The 21,154-nt window shown below is 28.7% G+C and overlaps 2 protein-coding genes across 3 annotated transcripts in view; one reads left to right on the plus strand and one right to left on the minus strand.

Moving 5' to 3' along the window:
• Positions 1-21,154, plus strand: part of LOC107065083 (alkaline phosphatase) — a 135,622-nt gene that overhangs the window by 96,673 nt on the left and 17,795 nt on the right. The gene's annotated exons all lie outside the window — the stretch shown is intronic.
• LOC149033612 (uncharacterized) lies at positions 18,298-19,951 on the minus strand. Its single transcript, XM_089173060.1, has 2 exons — positions 18,843-19,951; positions 18,298-18,487 (listed from the first exon to the last, which is right to left on the minus strand). The coding sequence occupies exon 1, from the start codon at positions 19,308-19,310 to the stop codon at positions 18,849-18,851; it is 462 nt and encodes a 153-aa protein (XP_089029186.1). The 5' UTR covers positions 19,311-19,951; the 3' UTR covers positions 18,298-18,487; positions 18,843-18,848.

Raw genomic sequence — 21,154 nt, forward strand, 5'->3', positions numbered from 1 at the left:
AATGTAGAAAGTCCCCATCATATTGAACAAACATATTTTTCGATATATTTTCACTATTTTCCAATGATTTCTACGATTTCTATGGTTCAATAACTCCATTACATTGAATATTATTAAATATTATTTTGATAAATTGAAACAAAAGTGTACCTATCCTTGAAAAAAGAAAATATCATCTTTCAAATGTTCTACCACTTAATTTCTATTATTATTTTAATATTTCTGAAAGAGTTGACATATTTCTTAAAAAAAAAAAAAAAAAAAAAAAAAACCACACAATTAAAAGTTAGTTAATTTATAATAAATATCTTGACACTGTGAGAAAAATTTAATGACTCAAAGATTTTGAAAATAATAACTCAATTTTCTGGTAATCTTTATAGACACATATTATTATATATACATATATATATATATATCATAGTATACTATTAATATACCATATTATACTGAATATTAAATTATAAAATTATATAATTTATTATTCTATAATAATATAATTATTATTATACTTAATATTATATCAATAAAATTATTAAATTATTAAATTTTAATATACATTAACTAATGCATATACCATACTATATACACCATATTATTACATATACCATAGTATACTGAATAAGTTATTTAAAATCCCATCTAAATAATTAGTTTTCTAATTTAGACACAAAACGGAATATTAATCTCTCTCTCTCTCTCTCTCTCTGAAACATTTCTAATAAATTATTATATTCCTCCTTTTTTTATGTTCATAATTTTAAATCCTAAATGTAGATTATTTAAAAAAGGAGCTAGGATTTTAGGTTATTTAAAAATTCATGACTACATTTAAAAATATAAAATAATGATCTTTATAATCTCTTATGGTGACATGACTTAGGAAAAAATGTTTTTCCCTATAACTTGACGTCATCTTCAAGAACAAAAAATTCTTACTTTAAATATTTTTACATATCACTAAAATTGTCGAAGTTTTTTTTTAGATAGTTGACTCTTAAGTGACTCACCCAGAATGCATATCATGAATGCATAAATAAACAATAATAGCTTTTTGTAATACGATTAGTATTATTTGACTGATTATTGAATGATATTTGTATTAATAAAGATTACGTATAAGCTTTTACGATTAAAACATACAACTAATAATAAACACGTGTATGAATAAACAACGATTTGGAATTTATATAATAATCGGTGTGAAATATCGAAACGATCAAATCTATTCTGTAGGTGTTATTATACGGTTTATGTGTTACATGTATATGTGTTGTTAAGCTTATTGGAAAATCATAATAGAATAATCTTCTTGGAAAAAATTCTTTTTTTTTTTGGTTTTTTGTTTATCTTTTACTGCGTTAGGTATCATTAAAAAATTGATAATAAAATCAATGTGCATCATTGTGTCATCAGGGTGAAACAAAGTGTTACTCGTTGCATCTGTTTTTTTCAACATTTACATTCACATACATATGTATTATGTTCTTAAGCTTCATACCTATCAAGCAGGATCGTTCAAAGTGTATTATTTATTAATACGAATTACCTTAAACCGCCATCTGTTAGAATCTTATCGAATTAACAGAGATAATCATGATTCTTTGTTAATAAACAAATAATTCGCGATTATAAATAGAGATATAAACAATCTTATCTTTCAAGTTGGATAAAACTGCACACGGTGTGGAAAATTTGATTAAAATCGGTTCAGTAGTTTAGGAGTCAATTGCGGACAAACAACGTGACACGTAATTTATATATATTAAGATTAGGTGGTTCGAAAAGTCGAAAGTTTGGTTTTTCTTTTGTAAAAATGAAGATAATTTATGCTTCGAGGTTAAACCTAAACCTTTCAAGTGATCATAAATAATTGTATTTGATAAATTAAACCTCACATCGATCTCACGTGTTATTATTTGTCGGTTTACATCAACTAATGTCATTATTGTGTCAGTAAAAAACGAAACGACTTTTTCCGAATCACCTAATATATCACATACATACATATTTATTTGTAGAAATGTGTAAATATTTGGTTCGGTAAAACGAAAAAGACATGTAGAAGAGTTGGGGGATGTGAAAGAGGATAATGGAGGGGTTTCAAAACAAGACCGAGCCAAGTTTCATTCCTAATGATAACGGATACAAGTGGCAAGCGTTAAATCATATCGTTCGGAGTGAGTTTTGCAGTGAAATACGAGCCGCGAAAGAGATCTGATAAATTTCTAGCAAACTGTGTGCGTGATGTATACGAACACGCATGAAGGGTAAAATGTATGAGTGTGATTTTTTATTATTTCCCTCGATTCTTGTTTGTACTATTTTTTTTCCCCTCCTCCTCCTCCTCTTTTCTCTCATTCTCTCTCTCTCTCTTTTTCTTGCCTGAAAGGGGCATATGAATATTCAAGAATTTTACTATTCGCACTGTCCTCGTAACGATCACGGACGGTGGTAAAAGAGCTATCGTCGTTGTTGACGTTTGATATCATGTTGTAAAAAAAAGAAAAAAAGAAAAGAAAAAAAAAGAGAGAGAAAATGGGAAGAACGTGTGACAGAATGAGAAAAAGAAAGAAAGAAAGAGTGTGTGTGTGTGAGAGAGAGAGAGAGAAAATGAGAAATTGTTACGGGAATACGTTTTCCTCATTCCACGTTTTTCCAGTGCATATAATCAAATGACTTCATGATCAAAAATATGAAAAAGTATCTTTTCGTTTTACACGGGGCATGACTTTTGTAATATTTGCGACTACTGTATACGAGATTCGATAGAAAACGATCTGGGCAAATTTCCCAAGAATTTGCTGACAAAGATGAACTATTATTCACTGCCTTTCTCTATCTATCTCTCTCTCTCTCTCGAATTGTCATTTTTCATCTTTCTTCTATTTTTTTTGTTCCTCTTAAACACTCCTTTCTTCTCTCTTTCTTTCTCTCTCTCTCTCTCTCTGTTCCTATCTTTTTTTTTTCTTATTTTTCCTCTATCCTAATAACGAAATGATAAGGGTGGGATATGTATATTATCTATTTTTTGAGTTCCGTAGAAAAATTTTCTACTATTGTAATGAAATATGTATTACATTAGATTAGGTAAATTTACCTTCTAATATGTAACATCTGATTTAAAAAAAAAAAAACTTGTCTCTCTAACACGAAGATATCTTTTTTATTTTTTCTAATAGAACTCACTTTAAAATACGATCAAATCACAAATCATAAATGTTCGAAAATAATGAAATAAATAAATTAGAAAAATTATTGATTATAAAATTTGCCTAGTTTATTATTAAAAATTTATTATATATAGAATTTATTTTATATAAAATGTATTATATATAGAATTTAACGTGTTTATATCTCTTTTATTTTTTCCAATAAAAGTAACTTTAAAATACTATCAAATCACAAATCATAAATGTTCGAAAATAATGAAATAAATAAATTAGAAAAATTATTGATTATAAAATTTGCCTAGTTTATTAATAAACATTTATTATATTGAATTTATTATATAAAATTTAACGTGTGTTTATACTTCGTTTATTATTTCTAATTAATAAAATTAACTTTAAAAATACGATCAAATCAAAAATCATAAATGTAGAAAATAATGATTAATTACAATAATTATTTATTATAATGTTTTACTAGTTTATTAATAAAACTTTATTATATAGAAACGTGTTTTGTGATATTATGATAAATATTTAGAGAAAGTAATAGGAAAGAAATGATTAATTATTATGAAACCGCGAGTCGGCAAAATATGCAATGAGATGTTATCGTAGAAACGAGCGAGATAGGGATGAATAAGTAAATCAAAGTATACAAATTTACGCGGTTAAAAGACAACTTGACTTGGTATAAAAACCCTCGTGGAATTGAGAGAAAAGCCGGGACGAGTGAATGCTTCATTTTAATGGAAATTATACAATTAAATAGTAGCTCAAAGATAACCAAAGAAGGAAAATAGTAGAAACGCAAGTACACAACGAGATACCTTATTTCGCACGCTCGAGAATTCTCTTACTTGAATTATTATATCGGAAAACTAGGAATAGCAAAAGATGTATCATAACCCGATCTATAATAATCTAAAGTAATCTAGATTCTAATACGATCTATAATAATCTAAATCTCATAGTAATCTAACTAAAACCCACTATAAATCCATGTTACTTTCAGGTAACATGCTAATTTTTCAACATTTTATCAAATAATTGTTATTTTTTAAATAAGATGACGTATATATCTTAATTCTATATTATCTACGAGATAACTAATATTAATATTTATGACGGTTGCTAGTACCATCCACCTGAAATAATAAAATAAATGTTGTTGCAAGCTGTCTGTAGTAAAAGCAAGCGAAACCATTTGTTCGAATTGATATTATTTGTGCTTCTGTGTGTGTATATATTTCGATGTTTATGGAATCAAAAATTATATAAATAATAATTCTAAATTTGTATATCAATAACAAATGATAATTTTGCATTTCAAATATCATTTTGTTATACATTTCTATTATTTTGAAGTAGCAGCAACGGACTGTTATGGCAGAATTTGATTATTATGGATGAAGTAGATTTCCAAATTCATGAATAATTAAAACTAATTTAATCAAGCTTTGTTTATTATTTTTTTTGTTTTTCTTTTTTTTTTTTAAATTGAACTTATACAACCATTTTCAAAAGAAACGATTCAAATATCAAAGAAGAACGAAGAAAAACATATAAAAGGTAATAAAAGTATAATAAATATCATAGATTCATTGCAATGTTATTGTTTCCTTTATATGTTTTTTTTTTTTTTTTTTTTTTTTAGTTAAAATAAATATATACACAGATACATTATATTTGTCCCATATACCTTGACTTATCGTTTTGCGGTTAGCCAGAAACGGCAAGATAAGAAATTTTACATCCGTCGCAGTGCGTCACAGTGAACATTTATTTTACTTCACTTACATACGACACTAATTCTTTTCTAATTCTAATAGCCGTCCGCATGATATTCGATTATTCTTCTTAAGAATCCTTTATTTTTTTATTTCTTTTTTTTCCAAGAAGAAGAAGAAGAAGAATAAGAAGATGTAGGTAAAAGATATCGATTTAATTTCAAGCTAGTCACTCGGTACTTTTCCGATAGAATTAAGGGACCTTTAAATCTTCTCTAAAGGTAATTACGAATTTATAGTACTACCTATCGATACACGGTTTATCCTCCTATATTTTATTTTATTTTATTGTATTTTATTTCATTTGTTTATTTTTTTAATCACAACGTATGTATTTACAAACCATTTCTTCTTACTACTTAATCCAAATGTTATTGCAATAGAAATGTCTCGCTTATATTTTTTGAACGTATCTTTCACGAGTAATGTAACATGTTGTTTACGATTTCGTAACTTGTGTAGAAAGAGTCTAATCGATTAAGAGATTTCAACGATTTTTTGCTTCTTTATTTCTTTCTCTTTCTTCTTCTTCTTCTTCTTCTTCTTCTACTTCTTCCTCGGGATCTCACAAACGGTTAAGAATCAATCCCGAAGAGAATCACTTACAACATGTTCGCTCGAGTGCAATGACCCATCTTCGTGTATCTCATTTAATGGACAAATTTTGCTTTGGAAAAATTGCATAAAAATAGGAAGAAAAAAGAGAGACATAGTATCAGAAATAAATCGATCAGGATGAAATCTGCGATTGTTAAGAATTCAAGGTGTTGAGTCGTTACTTCAAAAAAAAAAAAATAATAATAATAATAATAATAAAACCAACGTTAAAAAGGAAAAAATAAAGGAAAAAAAAAGATAAAATAAAATACGTACTATATTTATCGGCAGTTGGGTGTGAAGCTCGGTATTTTTCAAGCGTTTATTAAACTTGAATTATTTTTCCTCGTATTTCTCTTTCTCTCACTGATATTCTCCTTCTTTTGCTTTTCCTCATCATTCTGCTACTACTTCTTCAACAACAATAATAACGGCACAACCCCTTTTCCGAGGTGTCGGATGATGCAATTAAATTCGCTACGGGTCTCATAATTTATTTTGCCCGAATTTCATAAAATTTTACGATCCTCGTGTACATATATAGGTTGGTAGGCTCGTTGGAGATAGAAAAGGGAAGGGAGGGAGAGGACGGAGGGGGGAGGAGTAGGGGTAGGGGGTTGGTTTTATTACACTAGTCCGAACCATATTCGTTAAGGAATTAATTGCATTTATAGAACATCGATTTAATTCGGTAGATACGCATACATGGATATCGATTGAATGAACAAGACCCCCCCCCCCTGGCACACGTAAATGAAATATTTTTAATTGACGATTCAACGCACACACTCTCCACTTACCATTACTTCGTGTCTGATATGATTTAAGTTCGAGCACGAATCATATCTTGAAATTTCTTCTTTGTAAAGGCATGAGTATTAATACCTAACTGTAAAAGTTACTCAAAAGTTAGAACACGCTATTATATTTCGTGCACAAATTTGACGAATAACTTTAACATCAATCTAATAGTTTTCTAATTTATTCACATTTATATACATATATATATACTCTGCACGAAAATATATTTTTTAATATATTATGTGATAATTATACTTTGATCTACTTCATTTTGTACTTGATTTGTTTTTTTCTTTTTTTACTTGTACTTTTTACTTTTTACTTTTTACATTTTTTTTTTTTTTTTTTTTTTTAATTACTATCCAGCAATTTTTTTTATCTCCATTTTTCGTGCTGCGGCCTCAAACCCTTGGGGAAAAAATTATGCTTCTCTCTCTCCCTTTTTCTATCTCTGTATGTCCATCTCTTTCTAATCAAAAGAATCACGTATTACTCGAGCCGGCTTTCAACGAACGCGCTCCCACATAATCGTGTTCGGAGCGTGACCTATCCAACACACCTTATATTTTTACGATTATTTTTCATTCGGAACTTTCTTCTTCCCTTGGCAAACGTAGCTACTACCATTTGGAAATAGTATCGATATGTCATGGGTCATTTCGTTCAAGCATTTACATAATGACGTTAAGCTCAAGAAAAATATGAGTTTTTTCTAGTATGATTATCGACTATTAGTATTCTCTACGCGAATACTACGTTGTTACGAACGTTCGAGATCATTTTCATCTTATATTTCCGTAATAATCTATAAAATTAATCTTGCGATTATTGAAAATATTGAAATGTATGTGCCTAGAATTATAAAAGTAGTCTGAGTCATAATATCTGTTGTTTCGAGATATTTAAATAATTACATTTGAACGTCATTATGTATTTTATATAATATTGAAATAACAAACGTTATCTTTAACGATTCATTTTTGATAATATCATTTTCAAATTACATTGAATTTATTTCATTTAGAAATAAAATGGTAAGAACTAATTGATAAACTGATTTTTTTTTTCTTTTATAAATTTTGACCTAAACCACTTTCATAATTATGGGCACATATCTATGTAGAATATTTTAATATTACGTATATGTATTAACAGAATTAGATATAACTTTTTGAAACCTACTTATTTCCTTCACCTTCACCACCTCCTTCTCGTTTCATCTCAATCACGAAAATGATCAATGCCCGAAAGTCTTAACTTTGAAATTTTCCATGATGATTAAGCGAACTCGAAAACCATTTCGATTTCAACCAATCGGCCGAGGTAAATCCAGTCCTCCTCTTACTCGTATTTCCGAGGATTGAAATTTCGTCGAATATTTTCCATTCGAAGAGGTCATTCCACTCGACTCTCTATACTGTGATCTATCTGGAACAATGGCGGATGAGGTGAATTAGCAAGATCGATTGGTTGCCGGTGTAGTATATAAAGCGACGCGTTTGATGTAAGGTATACGCATACGAAACTATTAAACGTTTACATATATAATATATATATATATATATATATATATATATATATATATATATACATATGTATGTAATTCGTGTAATCATGATACGAATTGGAAGGGTCTCTGTAATTGGTGCCACGAGAATGATTTGAAATTTACTGGGTTTGATTAGGAACGTCTTTGACGTATGAAACATTAGAAACTGGCCCTTTGAACAATATCAATGTACATTTTCGTCATATGTAACTAAGTTGGACCTTTATAATTTAAACATACATATATATATATATATTGATTAAAGTTTTGAATGTTGTGGCAAAATAATATTGCCATTTGTTCATCGTTTGGCTTTTGTATTTTATTATAATATGCTCATTATAAAATTTGATGAAACTTAATAAAATTATATTAAAATTTATATAATATTTATATAAACAATTATTATATTTTATTATATTAAATATTATAATAATAATAATAATATAAAAATATTATAATATAATATATATTATATCATATAATATTTATTATATATAATAAATTAAATATATTATATAATTAAATATAATAATATTTAGTTTCTATATTATTTAAATATTTTAATTATTTTATTTATATTATTATATGAAATGAAAAAAATTCTATTAAAATTTATTACAAATAAAAAATATTTATATAAAGTGATTTAAAAAAAAAAAACAAATAAATAATAGAGAAAATGTGAAATAATTCATTCCACATGATTATATATGATAGTATTAGGAAAAGTCATTGGTAAAAAAAAAAAAAAAAAAAAAAACTGAATAATTGGAAGATCGAAGCAGTGAATATATTTTTTCCGATTTTAATCAAGAAATGGTGATAACGAAGAAAGAACGCATTTAATTGCAGGAAAGCAGAAAAAAGAATAGAAGTATCCTTGAAAAGCGATCGATCGATTTTTCGACTATATTTTTCCGCTCGACCTCCTTTGATGTTTATATATATATATATATACAAATGTGCCTTCAGCTACACGTACACATAATACACATACATACATACATACATAGACGTTCAACTCTCGTTCTTTTTTACTCCAACGCATTTTCCACGTTATAACCATTTACAGATTAAAGTGGGTCACTCTTCGGTGGTTTTCACAGTCTCAAGAGTAAATTTTCCCTTTAAAGGGTTACTCAGTTCGATGAGACATCTCGTTCGGTAAGAAATTTTCATATTTTCTACACTTTTGTCATGGATAAAGAAGAAGGGGAGAAAAAACGATGTATTTGGGTTAACTTAACCGAACAAGATCGAATAAAATATCACATCAAATATACAAGTAATGGTTAAATGTGAAAATAAGGGAGATTCTATAGAATTTCTTGATAAAAATCTGTAAAACATTAGCAATTCATACACATTGCTAGCTCATTTTGTAGATTATTCAGAGTTTTGAATATGATGAGGGAAATAATCTGCAGCCATTATAAAATATGCTACTATGAAAATGTATAATATGAAATATGCTTCACACACACACAATGAGGTGTGTTTAGAACACAGGTGTGGTGGAAGGAAAGAGAACAAATTTTAAGCTAATGTTTTAAATTATATGTGCGTGTGAAATAATTTTTATTAATTATATGTAAAATATATAAATTTCACATTACATGTGTGTGTATGTGTGTGTGTATCTAATCATCTGAAAAGCATTATAAAATGCAAATAAAGACTAACTAATTACTACTTACAAAAAATAATATAATATTATTTGTAATTATATTTTTTTTTTTTTTACATAAATGCACAAAATATTTTGTGTAAGATTAATATTTTTTTTTTTCCATGGAGAAAGATAAAATAACAATAATAATAATAATAATAATAAATTACTTTTTTCGAAATAAAATTTATATCAATTTAAAAAGTTTTTATATTATTTTCAAATAAATAATTTACATAATAATTTCTAATAAAAATGTTGCATTACAAACAAATATCAATTATTTCAAATTTACAATTATAGCTTATACGAATACTAGTACGATTCACTGTATATTTATACTGTATATAAAATAGAAAATATTTTTCTTTATATATCTTATCTATTTTTATAATTTATACTAACAAATAGTATAAGTATCTATTGTCATACATCTTTGCAAAGTAATACTTTGACATTTTCACAGAGACTTGTTAAAATGATAGAAGAGAGAGAGAGAGAGAGATCATTATAAATAATTTCCATAGAAGAACCAGTGTCCTGAAAGTTTCTTATTCTGCACAATGTTATTTATATAATTAGATGGGGTAACACACATATCACGTTTTCTGATTATCAAACGAAACGTTTTCAAATATGAGTTTTCATATGATAGTCGTTTATAATGATTTCCTTTATGTTTCCTATTTTAAATGTTTGTCTCTCTCTCTCACAAACATTTAATGTATAATATAAACTTTGTATATAACTTTGTATAAACTTTGATGTATAATATATGTCATAGTCAATATATATATTTTAACTCATTGTGAGCAACAGCACAGAAGGCAGAGAGAAGTATTTGTGTGTGTGTGTGTGTGTTAAAATAAATAATAGAAATTTAAAATTGTTTATAAATCGTCATTTTTATAAATTTCGATTAATCTATAAAATACATTACTAGTAACACACATATATATATACGTATTTCTTACTACAAGTAAGAAAATATTAGTAAAACTTATTTAAATAAAATAAAATATAAATATAAATAAAATCAAATATAAAAATTTAAAATTAAATATAAATATAAATATAAATATTTAAAAATATAAAATAATTAATAAATAATTAAATATATACAAATTACATTTAACTATATATTCTTATTTATATAAAAAAAAAATGTAAAAAATTTAAAAACTTAAAATTAAATATAAATATAAATATAAATATTTAAAAATGAAATTAATTCGTAAATAATTAAATATAAAAATTAATTAGTTTTTTTCACATGAATAAGGCCCCCACTACACGCTCCCCTAGTAAGACCATTTTCATAATTATGGACACAAATGATGTTTGTTTTTTTTTTTTTTTGTTTTTTCTTTCTTTTTCCATAATGTTATCTGTTAACCAACCTATCGAGATGAAATTTGTTACTTCTTTTAGATCGATCGAACAATGACAAAGTAACATTACGCGTTTTTACTTCAAACACATAACATATATACCTATAAATGTTCTCTATCGTTGAATTTATAGCTAGGTTTATATGCTCTTCTTAACCCTGTCTCCGAACTAAGCTACGCTAGCGTTCAGCTTAAGCTTAAGCTTGAAACTTAAGCTTCCCAACCTGAGTTAAGACTTCCATCGGACGCTTTCTTCTTCTTTTTCTTCTTCTTCTTTTTCTTTTTCTTTTTCTTTTCTCACAAAAATGAGGGTAGTCCTTTTCCAAAGAAACTTAATGGAAATCTAAGATATGCTTTTACTTCTTTTTCTTTTTTTTTATTTCTTCTTATATTCGATAGGACTAAACAAATCGTTATTTTTATTTTTTATTTTTTATTTTTTATTTTTTATCTTTTGCTTTTGCTTTTGCTTTTGCTTTTCTTTTCTTTTATCGAAAAGATGAAAATACGATCACAAGCTTTTGCAGCAGTTTTGTAAATTCGAAGAAAATATCGTCGTTTCTATGGGTATGGTGAATTTGTAGGCGACCAAAAGTCTCGTAGTAGTCTTCTCTTTCTAACACATTCTTACATATAAGTATATGTATATATATATACATATAAACATATACTTATATATATATATATATATATATATATATATACTTGTTTCCTACGAGAGTAGTAACTCATCATTCGAATGACTTACCAAATAGACAACTTACTCAAACTTTGCAAAAGTTTCGGAATTATACGAAATGTACCAACTATGCAGGAAATGTTCACAAACACATACACACACACACAAACATATCAATATATATGCACTATTCAATGTTTAATATCTATGAGATAGGTGTGAAAATAACAAAAATTTGTTTTTATAATTAAATGATCAAAAAATGTCAAATTGTTTAACTCTTTTTTTCTGTATATATGTGTGTATATACATAATAGCTATTTACATAAATAAAACTCAATTCAAATTATTGTATTTTTACTCTCTCTCTCTCACACACACACACACACACACACACATATATATAGGCTTTCTCTTTCTCTTGAATTTTTCCTATAATTTTCAATATCTCGTAAAACAATACGGTAATAAATTAATAAATGTTTATTTACACATGGCTATTCACCAATACGATTGCTCGATTCGTATTTATTAAAATATGTTTAATAAATTTATAATTAATAATAATCGCTGATTTTATCAAGTTTATCTCTGAAGCATTTATCATATTTATTAACCGGCATATTAAAATAGCAATTTCAAATATGTATTATATTATAAGTTATTTCATTGGAAATATTATTTTTTTGTTTTATTATTATTTAATTGAATGCAATCTCAAAAACCAGAGATAAACTTGGTATGTTAGGATTCGTTAATTCGAACAAATTAAATTACATATAGATATATATATATATATAGCTATGAGTTTTATGCATTGAATAGAATAAAATATTTTATTGAAAAAAAATTAAAAAAAAAAAAAAACATATAAATAATTATTATAAAAATACTGTATGTATACAGTGTGATTAAAATAGTTATTTAAGAAATGTAATTGAATTTGTATTTTTTTCTTTTATATATAAACTATATTTTTAAATTAGAAAAGTTGGTAATAAAGAAATAAAAGAAAATGTTATTAACATATAAAATTATATTAATTTTTTTTCTAATTATATTTTTTTACATTTTTTATATTTATATTTTTATTATTAATACATTATAATGTATTTATTATATATATATATATTAATTGTATATATTAGTTAATTAAATTTTTATATTTTTTATATATATATATTTTTATATTATAAATAAATTATAATGTATTTATTATATATTAATTATATATAATAATTAATTTTATTTTTATATTTTTTATATTGATATTTTTATATTATAAATAAATTATAATGTATTTATTATATAGTATATTAATTAAATAATAATTAATTATATATTAATACATTTTATATATTTATATATTTAATATTAATACATTATATTAACAAATAAATATAACAAATCATTATTAATAAATACAATAGAATAATAATAATAATAATAATATCTATTTGAAAATATATGAAAATTAAATGTAGTCATTCGTGGAAAATTCGGTTCATTGATCAACAAGCTAAATCGATCGTAAAAATACAAATTTGAATTGTAGATAGGAAAGAACGATATCATTGGTTTCATTCATTAACAGATAATAATGGTTGAACCAATCGATCATGATGTCTAATAAAGAGGAATAGCAAATCGAAGAGATGAAGGGAACTGGCCACTCGGCAAATTGCGGTGACTATTTCCTTTTTCAAGAATAATGTCGAATAAAGTTTTGACCAAAGGGAAACCTTCGTTAGTTAAGAGGAAGGGAGGGAGGGAGGGTGGTCGTTTCGATTCTCCAAAAGGAATAATCTAATACGATGAAGTTCGAAAAAGGAAGCCATTGTCCAAATTACATATCCTTTTATTTTATTCCACACATAGGGTGTTCCTAAAAGGTTCGGTTAATCTATGATAAGAATTTTACTTGTCATGAAAATCTTATATATAAATATATAAAAGAATAAAAATGGTGAATGTAAAAGAGTGAAAAGAATGAAAATTCATATTTTAAATAACAGGACTCTTTTTCATTTCTACTTCATTATAAATGTTTAAAGGATACTTTTTTTTTCTTATATACTGCAACTCGCGTAATATTAAATTATTTAAAAATTTCACAATTTTTTTTTTTTTTTTTTTAATAAAGAGAATATTTTGCTTATTGACGACATATTTGTCGAATAATTATAAGAAAAAAGATAAATAAAATTTATATTAGCTGTTTTATATAAATTATATTACATATTTATATTATTATAATTCAATTTAATAACTGTTATATCAAATATATTTTAGGATATTTCTTTTTTAAATTAACTTTTCAAATTTTCATGCATATAATATATAAAAAGTATTATTTTATATATTATATATATTCTTATATATTACTACTACTAATATAGTAATATTACTATTACTAATATATATATAAATAGTTAATTTATTATTCAAAATAAATAACTATAAAATTATAAAAACTAAATAATATAAAACTAATATTAATAACGATAAAGTAATAACTATAAAATAATTATTTAAAAAAAATACTAATATAATAGTATTATATATAAACTATAAAAGTAGTACTAGTATTATACATAAACTAATAACTATAAAATAATTATAAAAAAAAAGAATACTAATTTACTTATATAACATATAAATACACATAAAAGAGTAAAAAAAAGAAAAAAAAAAGGAAAAAAGGAAAAAAGGAAGAAATAGGAAAGGATTGGAATCGTAATGTTAAACGCAATGATGCGTAGCAATGAGTCGAAGCACCTTTTTGGAGAATTGGAACCACGAAGTAGCATTAGAGTCGAATGTAGAAATAAAAGGGAAGAGAAAAAGGAAGGATTTGTGGTATGAGGAGACTGCTTGATATTGGGGTGTTATGGAGAAGACGTAAAAAGAGGTTGGATGGGATAAAGTATGACACAGGCCATGGTCGAAAGTGCACAAGTAGCCGATGTAATTCGAAGCGAGAAATAAACGTGAGTTCTTTTGGACTTTGAAACTTTTCGAGACACAGCCGCCACGCTCAGAATTTCCTTGGAGGCCTCTCTCTCTCTCTCTCTCTCTCTCTCTCTCTCTCTCTCTCTCCTTTGAAAAAGCAGTTCATATCGTTTATACTTACAGCCCGAATTGGGGAAGGAAAAAAAAAGATTGAAGGAAGGAAGGAAGGATGGATGGATGGATGGATGGATGGATGGATTGAACCCAACCCTCGTCAGACTGAACCACCTCGGCTTTAAACTTCTCCTATCTTCTTTTGAAAACATTTTCTTCGATTTAAAAAGCTTGAATAAAATCGGAAAAGAAAAATCAAGAACAGTCTGCGAATTATATTTCTGCAATTGTGAGAAATTCTTATTTGTTTATTTTATTTTATTTTATTTCATTTTATTTTATTTTCCATCATTTTATTTTATTTTTATTTTATTTTATTTTATTTTATCTTATTTCGTTTTGTAAAAAAAAAAACATCTTACACAAATATTTCACGTTGTTCTCTAAAAAAATAATATTTTTATTATATCGAAGACAAATTTAAAAAGATATAATATAAATAATACAAATATGTTCTTGTTCTTCTTTTTAGAAATTGTTTATCAATTAAATTTATTGAATTTTTTTCTTTTTTTTTTTTTTTCTTCGTATAACATATTATCATTTTGATCTGAAATGATATACGATGAAAATTTATTATCAGTCCAGCAACAAATATTTTCTGTCGTTTTCATAAATTCTGATATGTTGTGCACAAGAATGAGAAAATAAACGAATATGGTGAAACTAGAACGTGATGAAATGTTGAAATCGCCATTTTCAAGAGTCCTCTGTGATGTACACAAACTCCGAGAGTTCGTTCTCTAGAACGTTATAATGTTTATGTTACTCAAGCGAGAATTCCCGTAAGATCCAATCTCACTCCCTCTCTCTCTCTCTCTCTCTCATGGGACATTTAAGAAGACACAAGCAATCTCCTTGATCTTAGACATTGCACTGAGAACAAAAAAAAAAACCCCGAACATTACGTCAAATCTTTAATCGTTGTTCCTTCTGTAATTCGTCGATAGTAGATGATAAGGATAACAGAATTGTTCTTAAAGTTGGTTAACTATAGCTGCTAATTAATTTTCTTTTCTTTCGAAAGTATCGAAAAGTAATTAATTATTTTACCTTTAAGATATATATAAATTTGAAAAGTTTCCTCTCCACAACGACGACGACGTGACTTCGCTGTTTTTTTGTTGAACTTTAAATCATGACATACTCATCTATATTTTCGTGACGAGAATGTCGCTATACGAGGGTAAAATACATACAGAGAGAAAGAGAAAGAGAGAGAGAGAGAGAGAGAGAGAGAAAGAGACTTCTAGCGTCATAAACATGCCGAGGCATGCTGGCATGTTTATTGCCAAGGCGAATGCCGGCAAAGTGCCGGCGTATTCGCGAACTTTCCGAATTGATAGAACCCAGGTTAAACGCATTTCAGTCAGGCACTGTTCAGAGCTAAAAAGCGAATAACCCCACGCGTTTGCCAAAAATTGAAATGGGAAGATGAGTCGACAGCTATAATGCTTTTTTTTTTTCAAATTACTATATTAACGTTAAGTATTACTTACACACATCATTTTAAATCACTTAGGTTAGCATGTTTTATGGGAAAAGAAGAGTATAGGTATTATATAAAATAGAAACTAGATAGAAAAATTTAACCAACGTGTTAACCGAACCTTTTTGAGTGTCTACAGACCAGAAAAAATTCGATTTTTATATATCGATCTATCGAACTATCAATATATCGAACTTTGATATATCGAACTTCGATATATCGATCTATCGAACTATCGATATATCGATCTATCGAACTATCGAACTATCGATATATCGAACTTCGATAAATCGATCTATCGAACTATCGAACTATCGATATATCGAACTTCGATAAATCGATCTATCGAACTATCGATATATCGAACTTCGATGTATCGATCTATCGAACTATCGATATATCGAACTTCGATGTATCGATCTATCGAACTATCGATATATCGAACTTCGATGTATCGATCTATCGAACTATCGATATATCGAACTTCGATATATCGAACTATCGATATATCGATCTATCGAACTATCGATATATCGAACTTCGATATATCGATCTATCGAACTATCGATATATCGAACTTCGATATATCGATCTATCGAACTATCGATATATCGAACTTCGATATATCGATCTATCGAACTTCGATATATCGAACTATCGATATATCGATCTATCGAACTATCGATATATCGAACTTCGATATATCGAACTATCGATATATCGATCTATCGAACTATAGATATATGGAACTTCGATATATCGATCTATCGAACTATCGATATATCGAACTTCGATGTATCGATCTATCGAACTATCGATATATCGAACTTCGATATATCGATCTATCGAACTATCGATATATCGAACTTCGATATATCGATCTATCGAACTATCGATATATCGATCTATCGAACTATCGATATATCGAACTATCGATATATCGATCTATCGAACTATCGATATATCGAACTTCGATATATCGATCTATCGAACTATCGATATATCGAACTTCGATATATCGATCTATCGAACTATCGATATATCGAACTTCGATATATCGATCTATCGAACTTCGATATATCGAACTATCGATATATCGATCTATCGAACTATCGATATATCGAACTTCGATATATCGAACTATCGATATATCGATCTATCGAACTATCGATATATCGAACTTCGATATATCGATCTATCGAACTTCGATATATCGAACTATCGATATATCGATCTATCGAACTATCGATATATCGAACTTCGATATATCGAACTATCGATATATCGATCTATCGAACTATCGATATATCGAACTTCGATATATCGATCTATCGAACTATCGATATATCGAACTTCGATGTACCGATCTATCGAACTATCGATATATCGAACTTCGATATATCGATCTATCGAACTATCGATATATCGAACTTCGATATATCGATCTATCGAACTTCGATATATCGATCTATCGAACTATCGATATATCGATCTATCGAACTATCGATATATCGAACTTCGATATATCGAACTATCGATATATCGATCTATCGAAATATCGATATATCGAACTTCGATATATCGATCTATCGAACTATCGATATATCGAACTTCGATATATCGATCTATCGAACTATCGATATATCGAACCTCGATATATCGATCTATCGAACCTCGATATATCGAACTATCGATATATCGATCTATCGAACTATCGATATATCGAACTTCGATATATCGAACTATCGATATATCGATCTATCGAACTATCGATATATCGAACTACGATATATCGATCTATCGAACTACCGATATATCGAACTTCGATATATCGATCTATCGAACTATCGATATATCGAACTTCGATATATCGATCTACCGAACTATCGATATATCGAACTTCGATATATCGAGCTTCGATATATCGATCTATCGAACTATCGATATATCGAGCTTCGATATATCTAGCTTCGATATATCGTTTAAGAGGACCTTCTACTCTGAGCACCTAAAAGAAAGGCTATTTTTGCGAATTTTTTCCAAGAAAACTATAAAAGATATCGATCTAAAAGTTGTTGGGTTTGTTAAATTGAGTCTTAAACTATATAAATGAATATTTATTTTTTCATTTTAATTAATGTTTATTGCAACAACAGTAGTATAAAAAAACACCTTAAAACTTTAGTGCTTTGGTAGCTCCATCAGAACTTGAGAATGGCTTACCTGAAACATAAAAAGTAAAATGGTTTTATATTCTGTATCACTTCAGCTACAAAGTGACAGTTTTATATAAAAATTTTATTAATAAATAAAAAAATGGTGGACAAATTACAAAAAAAAACGTAAATTTGACCTTTTTTTTATTGTTTTTGACTAAAAATAAATAGTAAAAATTAAAATATAAGAAAAAACTCTCCGTCACTTTGTTACAGCTCATGTGTAGAATATGTGGATTAAATTTTATAAGAATCGGTTTACTGGTTCGTGAGATACGATGGAGCTAGTATTTCAAAACATAGTTTCGAGATAAACGCGTTTAAAGTTTTTTTTTCTACTCAAAATCGTGAAAAATTCTTACCTAAACTTAATCTGCGATGCCTGGACCGTACAATAGACCTTCTTCTTGTTCATATTCTTCAATTTCTTCCAGTCTTGCCTTCTTCCACTTTGATCTGGCATCTTTTGAGCACTCAGAGCTTCGACGGTTCGCAGATTCGATAAGTCGGTCGTCGCGTCTTTTAGCAAAGTCGATCGCTCCTGGCCCAAGTTTCATGCCCATCGTTTCCATTATCTTCATCACTGTTTGAAATCCTTCGTTAAAGATACATGCTGAAACTTTGCACGCAATTTCAACAACTTCTTGACCGTTAAACAGGTGTTTAGGTGCCATGTTCCATACGCAGTTATTAAGGCTTTCATTATTATTCTGCGTATGTCCACCTAAACATCTTTCCAGCAGTTCTGTCTTAGTCAGATCCTCATAAATAGGCTTTAGCACTTTCTGTACATCTTTAGAAAGTGCCGGAGGATGCTTGTATTTTTGCATCAGTGCCTTAGTTTTGAGGTACTTACACCAGTCGATGGAACACGTATGGTAATTATTATTATCTTTTTTTTTTTTTATGAATCGTGAGATATTATGATCCCTTTCTATTTGTAAGGAAAGATACAGTCTCCGTCGAAAGTGTACGAACAAGTTGAAATGAAAATAAATTAAAATGCAAACAAACTTTGAAAAGGGTTGAGAACATTGAAATCTGTTATTTTATAAAATTCAACTTCAATGATCAATTAAACATTTCTCATTTCTTTTTCTTTTTATGAAATAAAAATGTTTCCTTGTCGAAGATATTAGAATGAGAATTGAAATGAAAATAATAAGGGAAGTGTAAACACAACGCGGAAAAGAAAGAGGAAGAAGAAGAATATGAAGAAGAAGTTGGGGTAGGGGTTGGTAAAGGTGAAAAGTTGGGGTGGAGTTATTCTTTTATTTATTTATTTTTTTTTTTCAAGTCGAGTGATATTAATAATTCCCCATACAAAGTTTGAAAACAGGCCCTTGGATGGCCAATCGCCGGGCAAAGGATGACAACTAACGGCCGATCATTGACGTTTTCTAATAGCCCATAGAGGGCTCAATATCCAAATGATAACCCCGGCCCATTAATGGTAATTGATCATTGGCCGATTAATAATAGTTGATCATCGGCCCATTACCGGCATTTAGTATCGGCCCATTACCGGCATTTAGTATCGGCCCATTACCGGCATTTAGTATCGGCCCATTACCGGCATTTAGTATCGGCCCATTACCGGCATTTAGTATCGGCCCATTACCGGCATTTAGTATCGGCCCATTACCGGCATTTAGTATCGGCCCATTACCGGCATTTAGTATCGGCCCATAACCGGCATTTAGTATCGGCCCATTACCGGCATTTATTATCGGCCCATTACCGGCATTTAGTATCGGCCCATTACCGGCATTTAGTATCGGCCCATTACCGGCATTTATTATCGGCCCATTACCGGCATTTAGTATCGGCCCATTACCGGCATTTAGTATCGGCCCATTACCGGCATTTATTATCGGCCCATTACCGGCATTTAGTATCGGCCCATTACCGGCATTTATTATCGGCCCATTACCGGCATTTATTATCGGCCCATTACCGGCATTTAGTATCGGCCCATTACCGGCATTTAGTATCGGCCCATTACCGGCATTTATTATCGGCCCATTACCGGCATTTAGTATCGGCCCATTACCGGCATTTATTATCGGCCCATTACCGGCATTTAGTATCGGCCCATTACCGGCATTTAGTATCGGCCCATTACCGGCATTTAGTATCGGCCCATTACCGGCATTTAGTATCAGCCCATTACCGGCATTTAGTATCGGCCCATTACCGGCATTTAGTATCGGCCCATTACCGGCATTTAGTATCGGCCCATTACCGGCATTTAGTATCGGCCCATTACCGGCATTTAGTATCGGCCCATTACCGGCATTTAGTATCGGCCCATTACCGGCATTTAGTATCGGCCCATTACCGGCATTTAGTATCGGCCCATTACCGGCATTTAGTATCGGCCCATTACCGGCAGTTAGTATCGGCCCATTACCGGCATTTAGTATCGACCCATTACCGGCATTTAGTATCGGCCCATTACCGGCATTTAGTATCGGCCCATTACCGGCATTTAGTATCGACCCATTACCGGCATTTAGTATCGGCCCATTACCGGCATTTAGTATCGGCCCATTACCGGCATTTAGTATCGGCCCATTACCGGCATTTATTATCGGCCCATTACCGGCATTTAGTATCGGCCCATTACCGGCATTTAGTATCGGCCCATTACCGGCATTTAGTATCGGCCCAT

This window comes from Polistes dominula, unplaced genomic scaffold (genome assembly GCF_049000335.1).
Source record: "Polistes dominula isolate Pdom_NZ unplaced genomic scaffold, Pdom_raw_medaka contig_28, whole genome shotgun sequence".
Classification (NCBI taxonomy): domain Eukaryota; kingdom Metazoa; phylum Arthropoda; class Insecta; order Hymenoptera; family Vespidae; genus Polistes; species Polistes dominula.

Bases quoted from the DNA above. Each gene is read 5' to 3' on its own strand.
- LOC149033612 (XM_089173060.1), bottom strand. From the start codon at position 19,310: ATGCAAAAATACAAGCATCCTCCGGCACTTTCTAAAGATGTACAGAAA.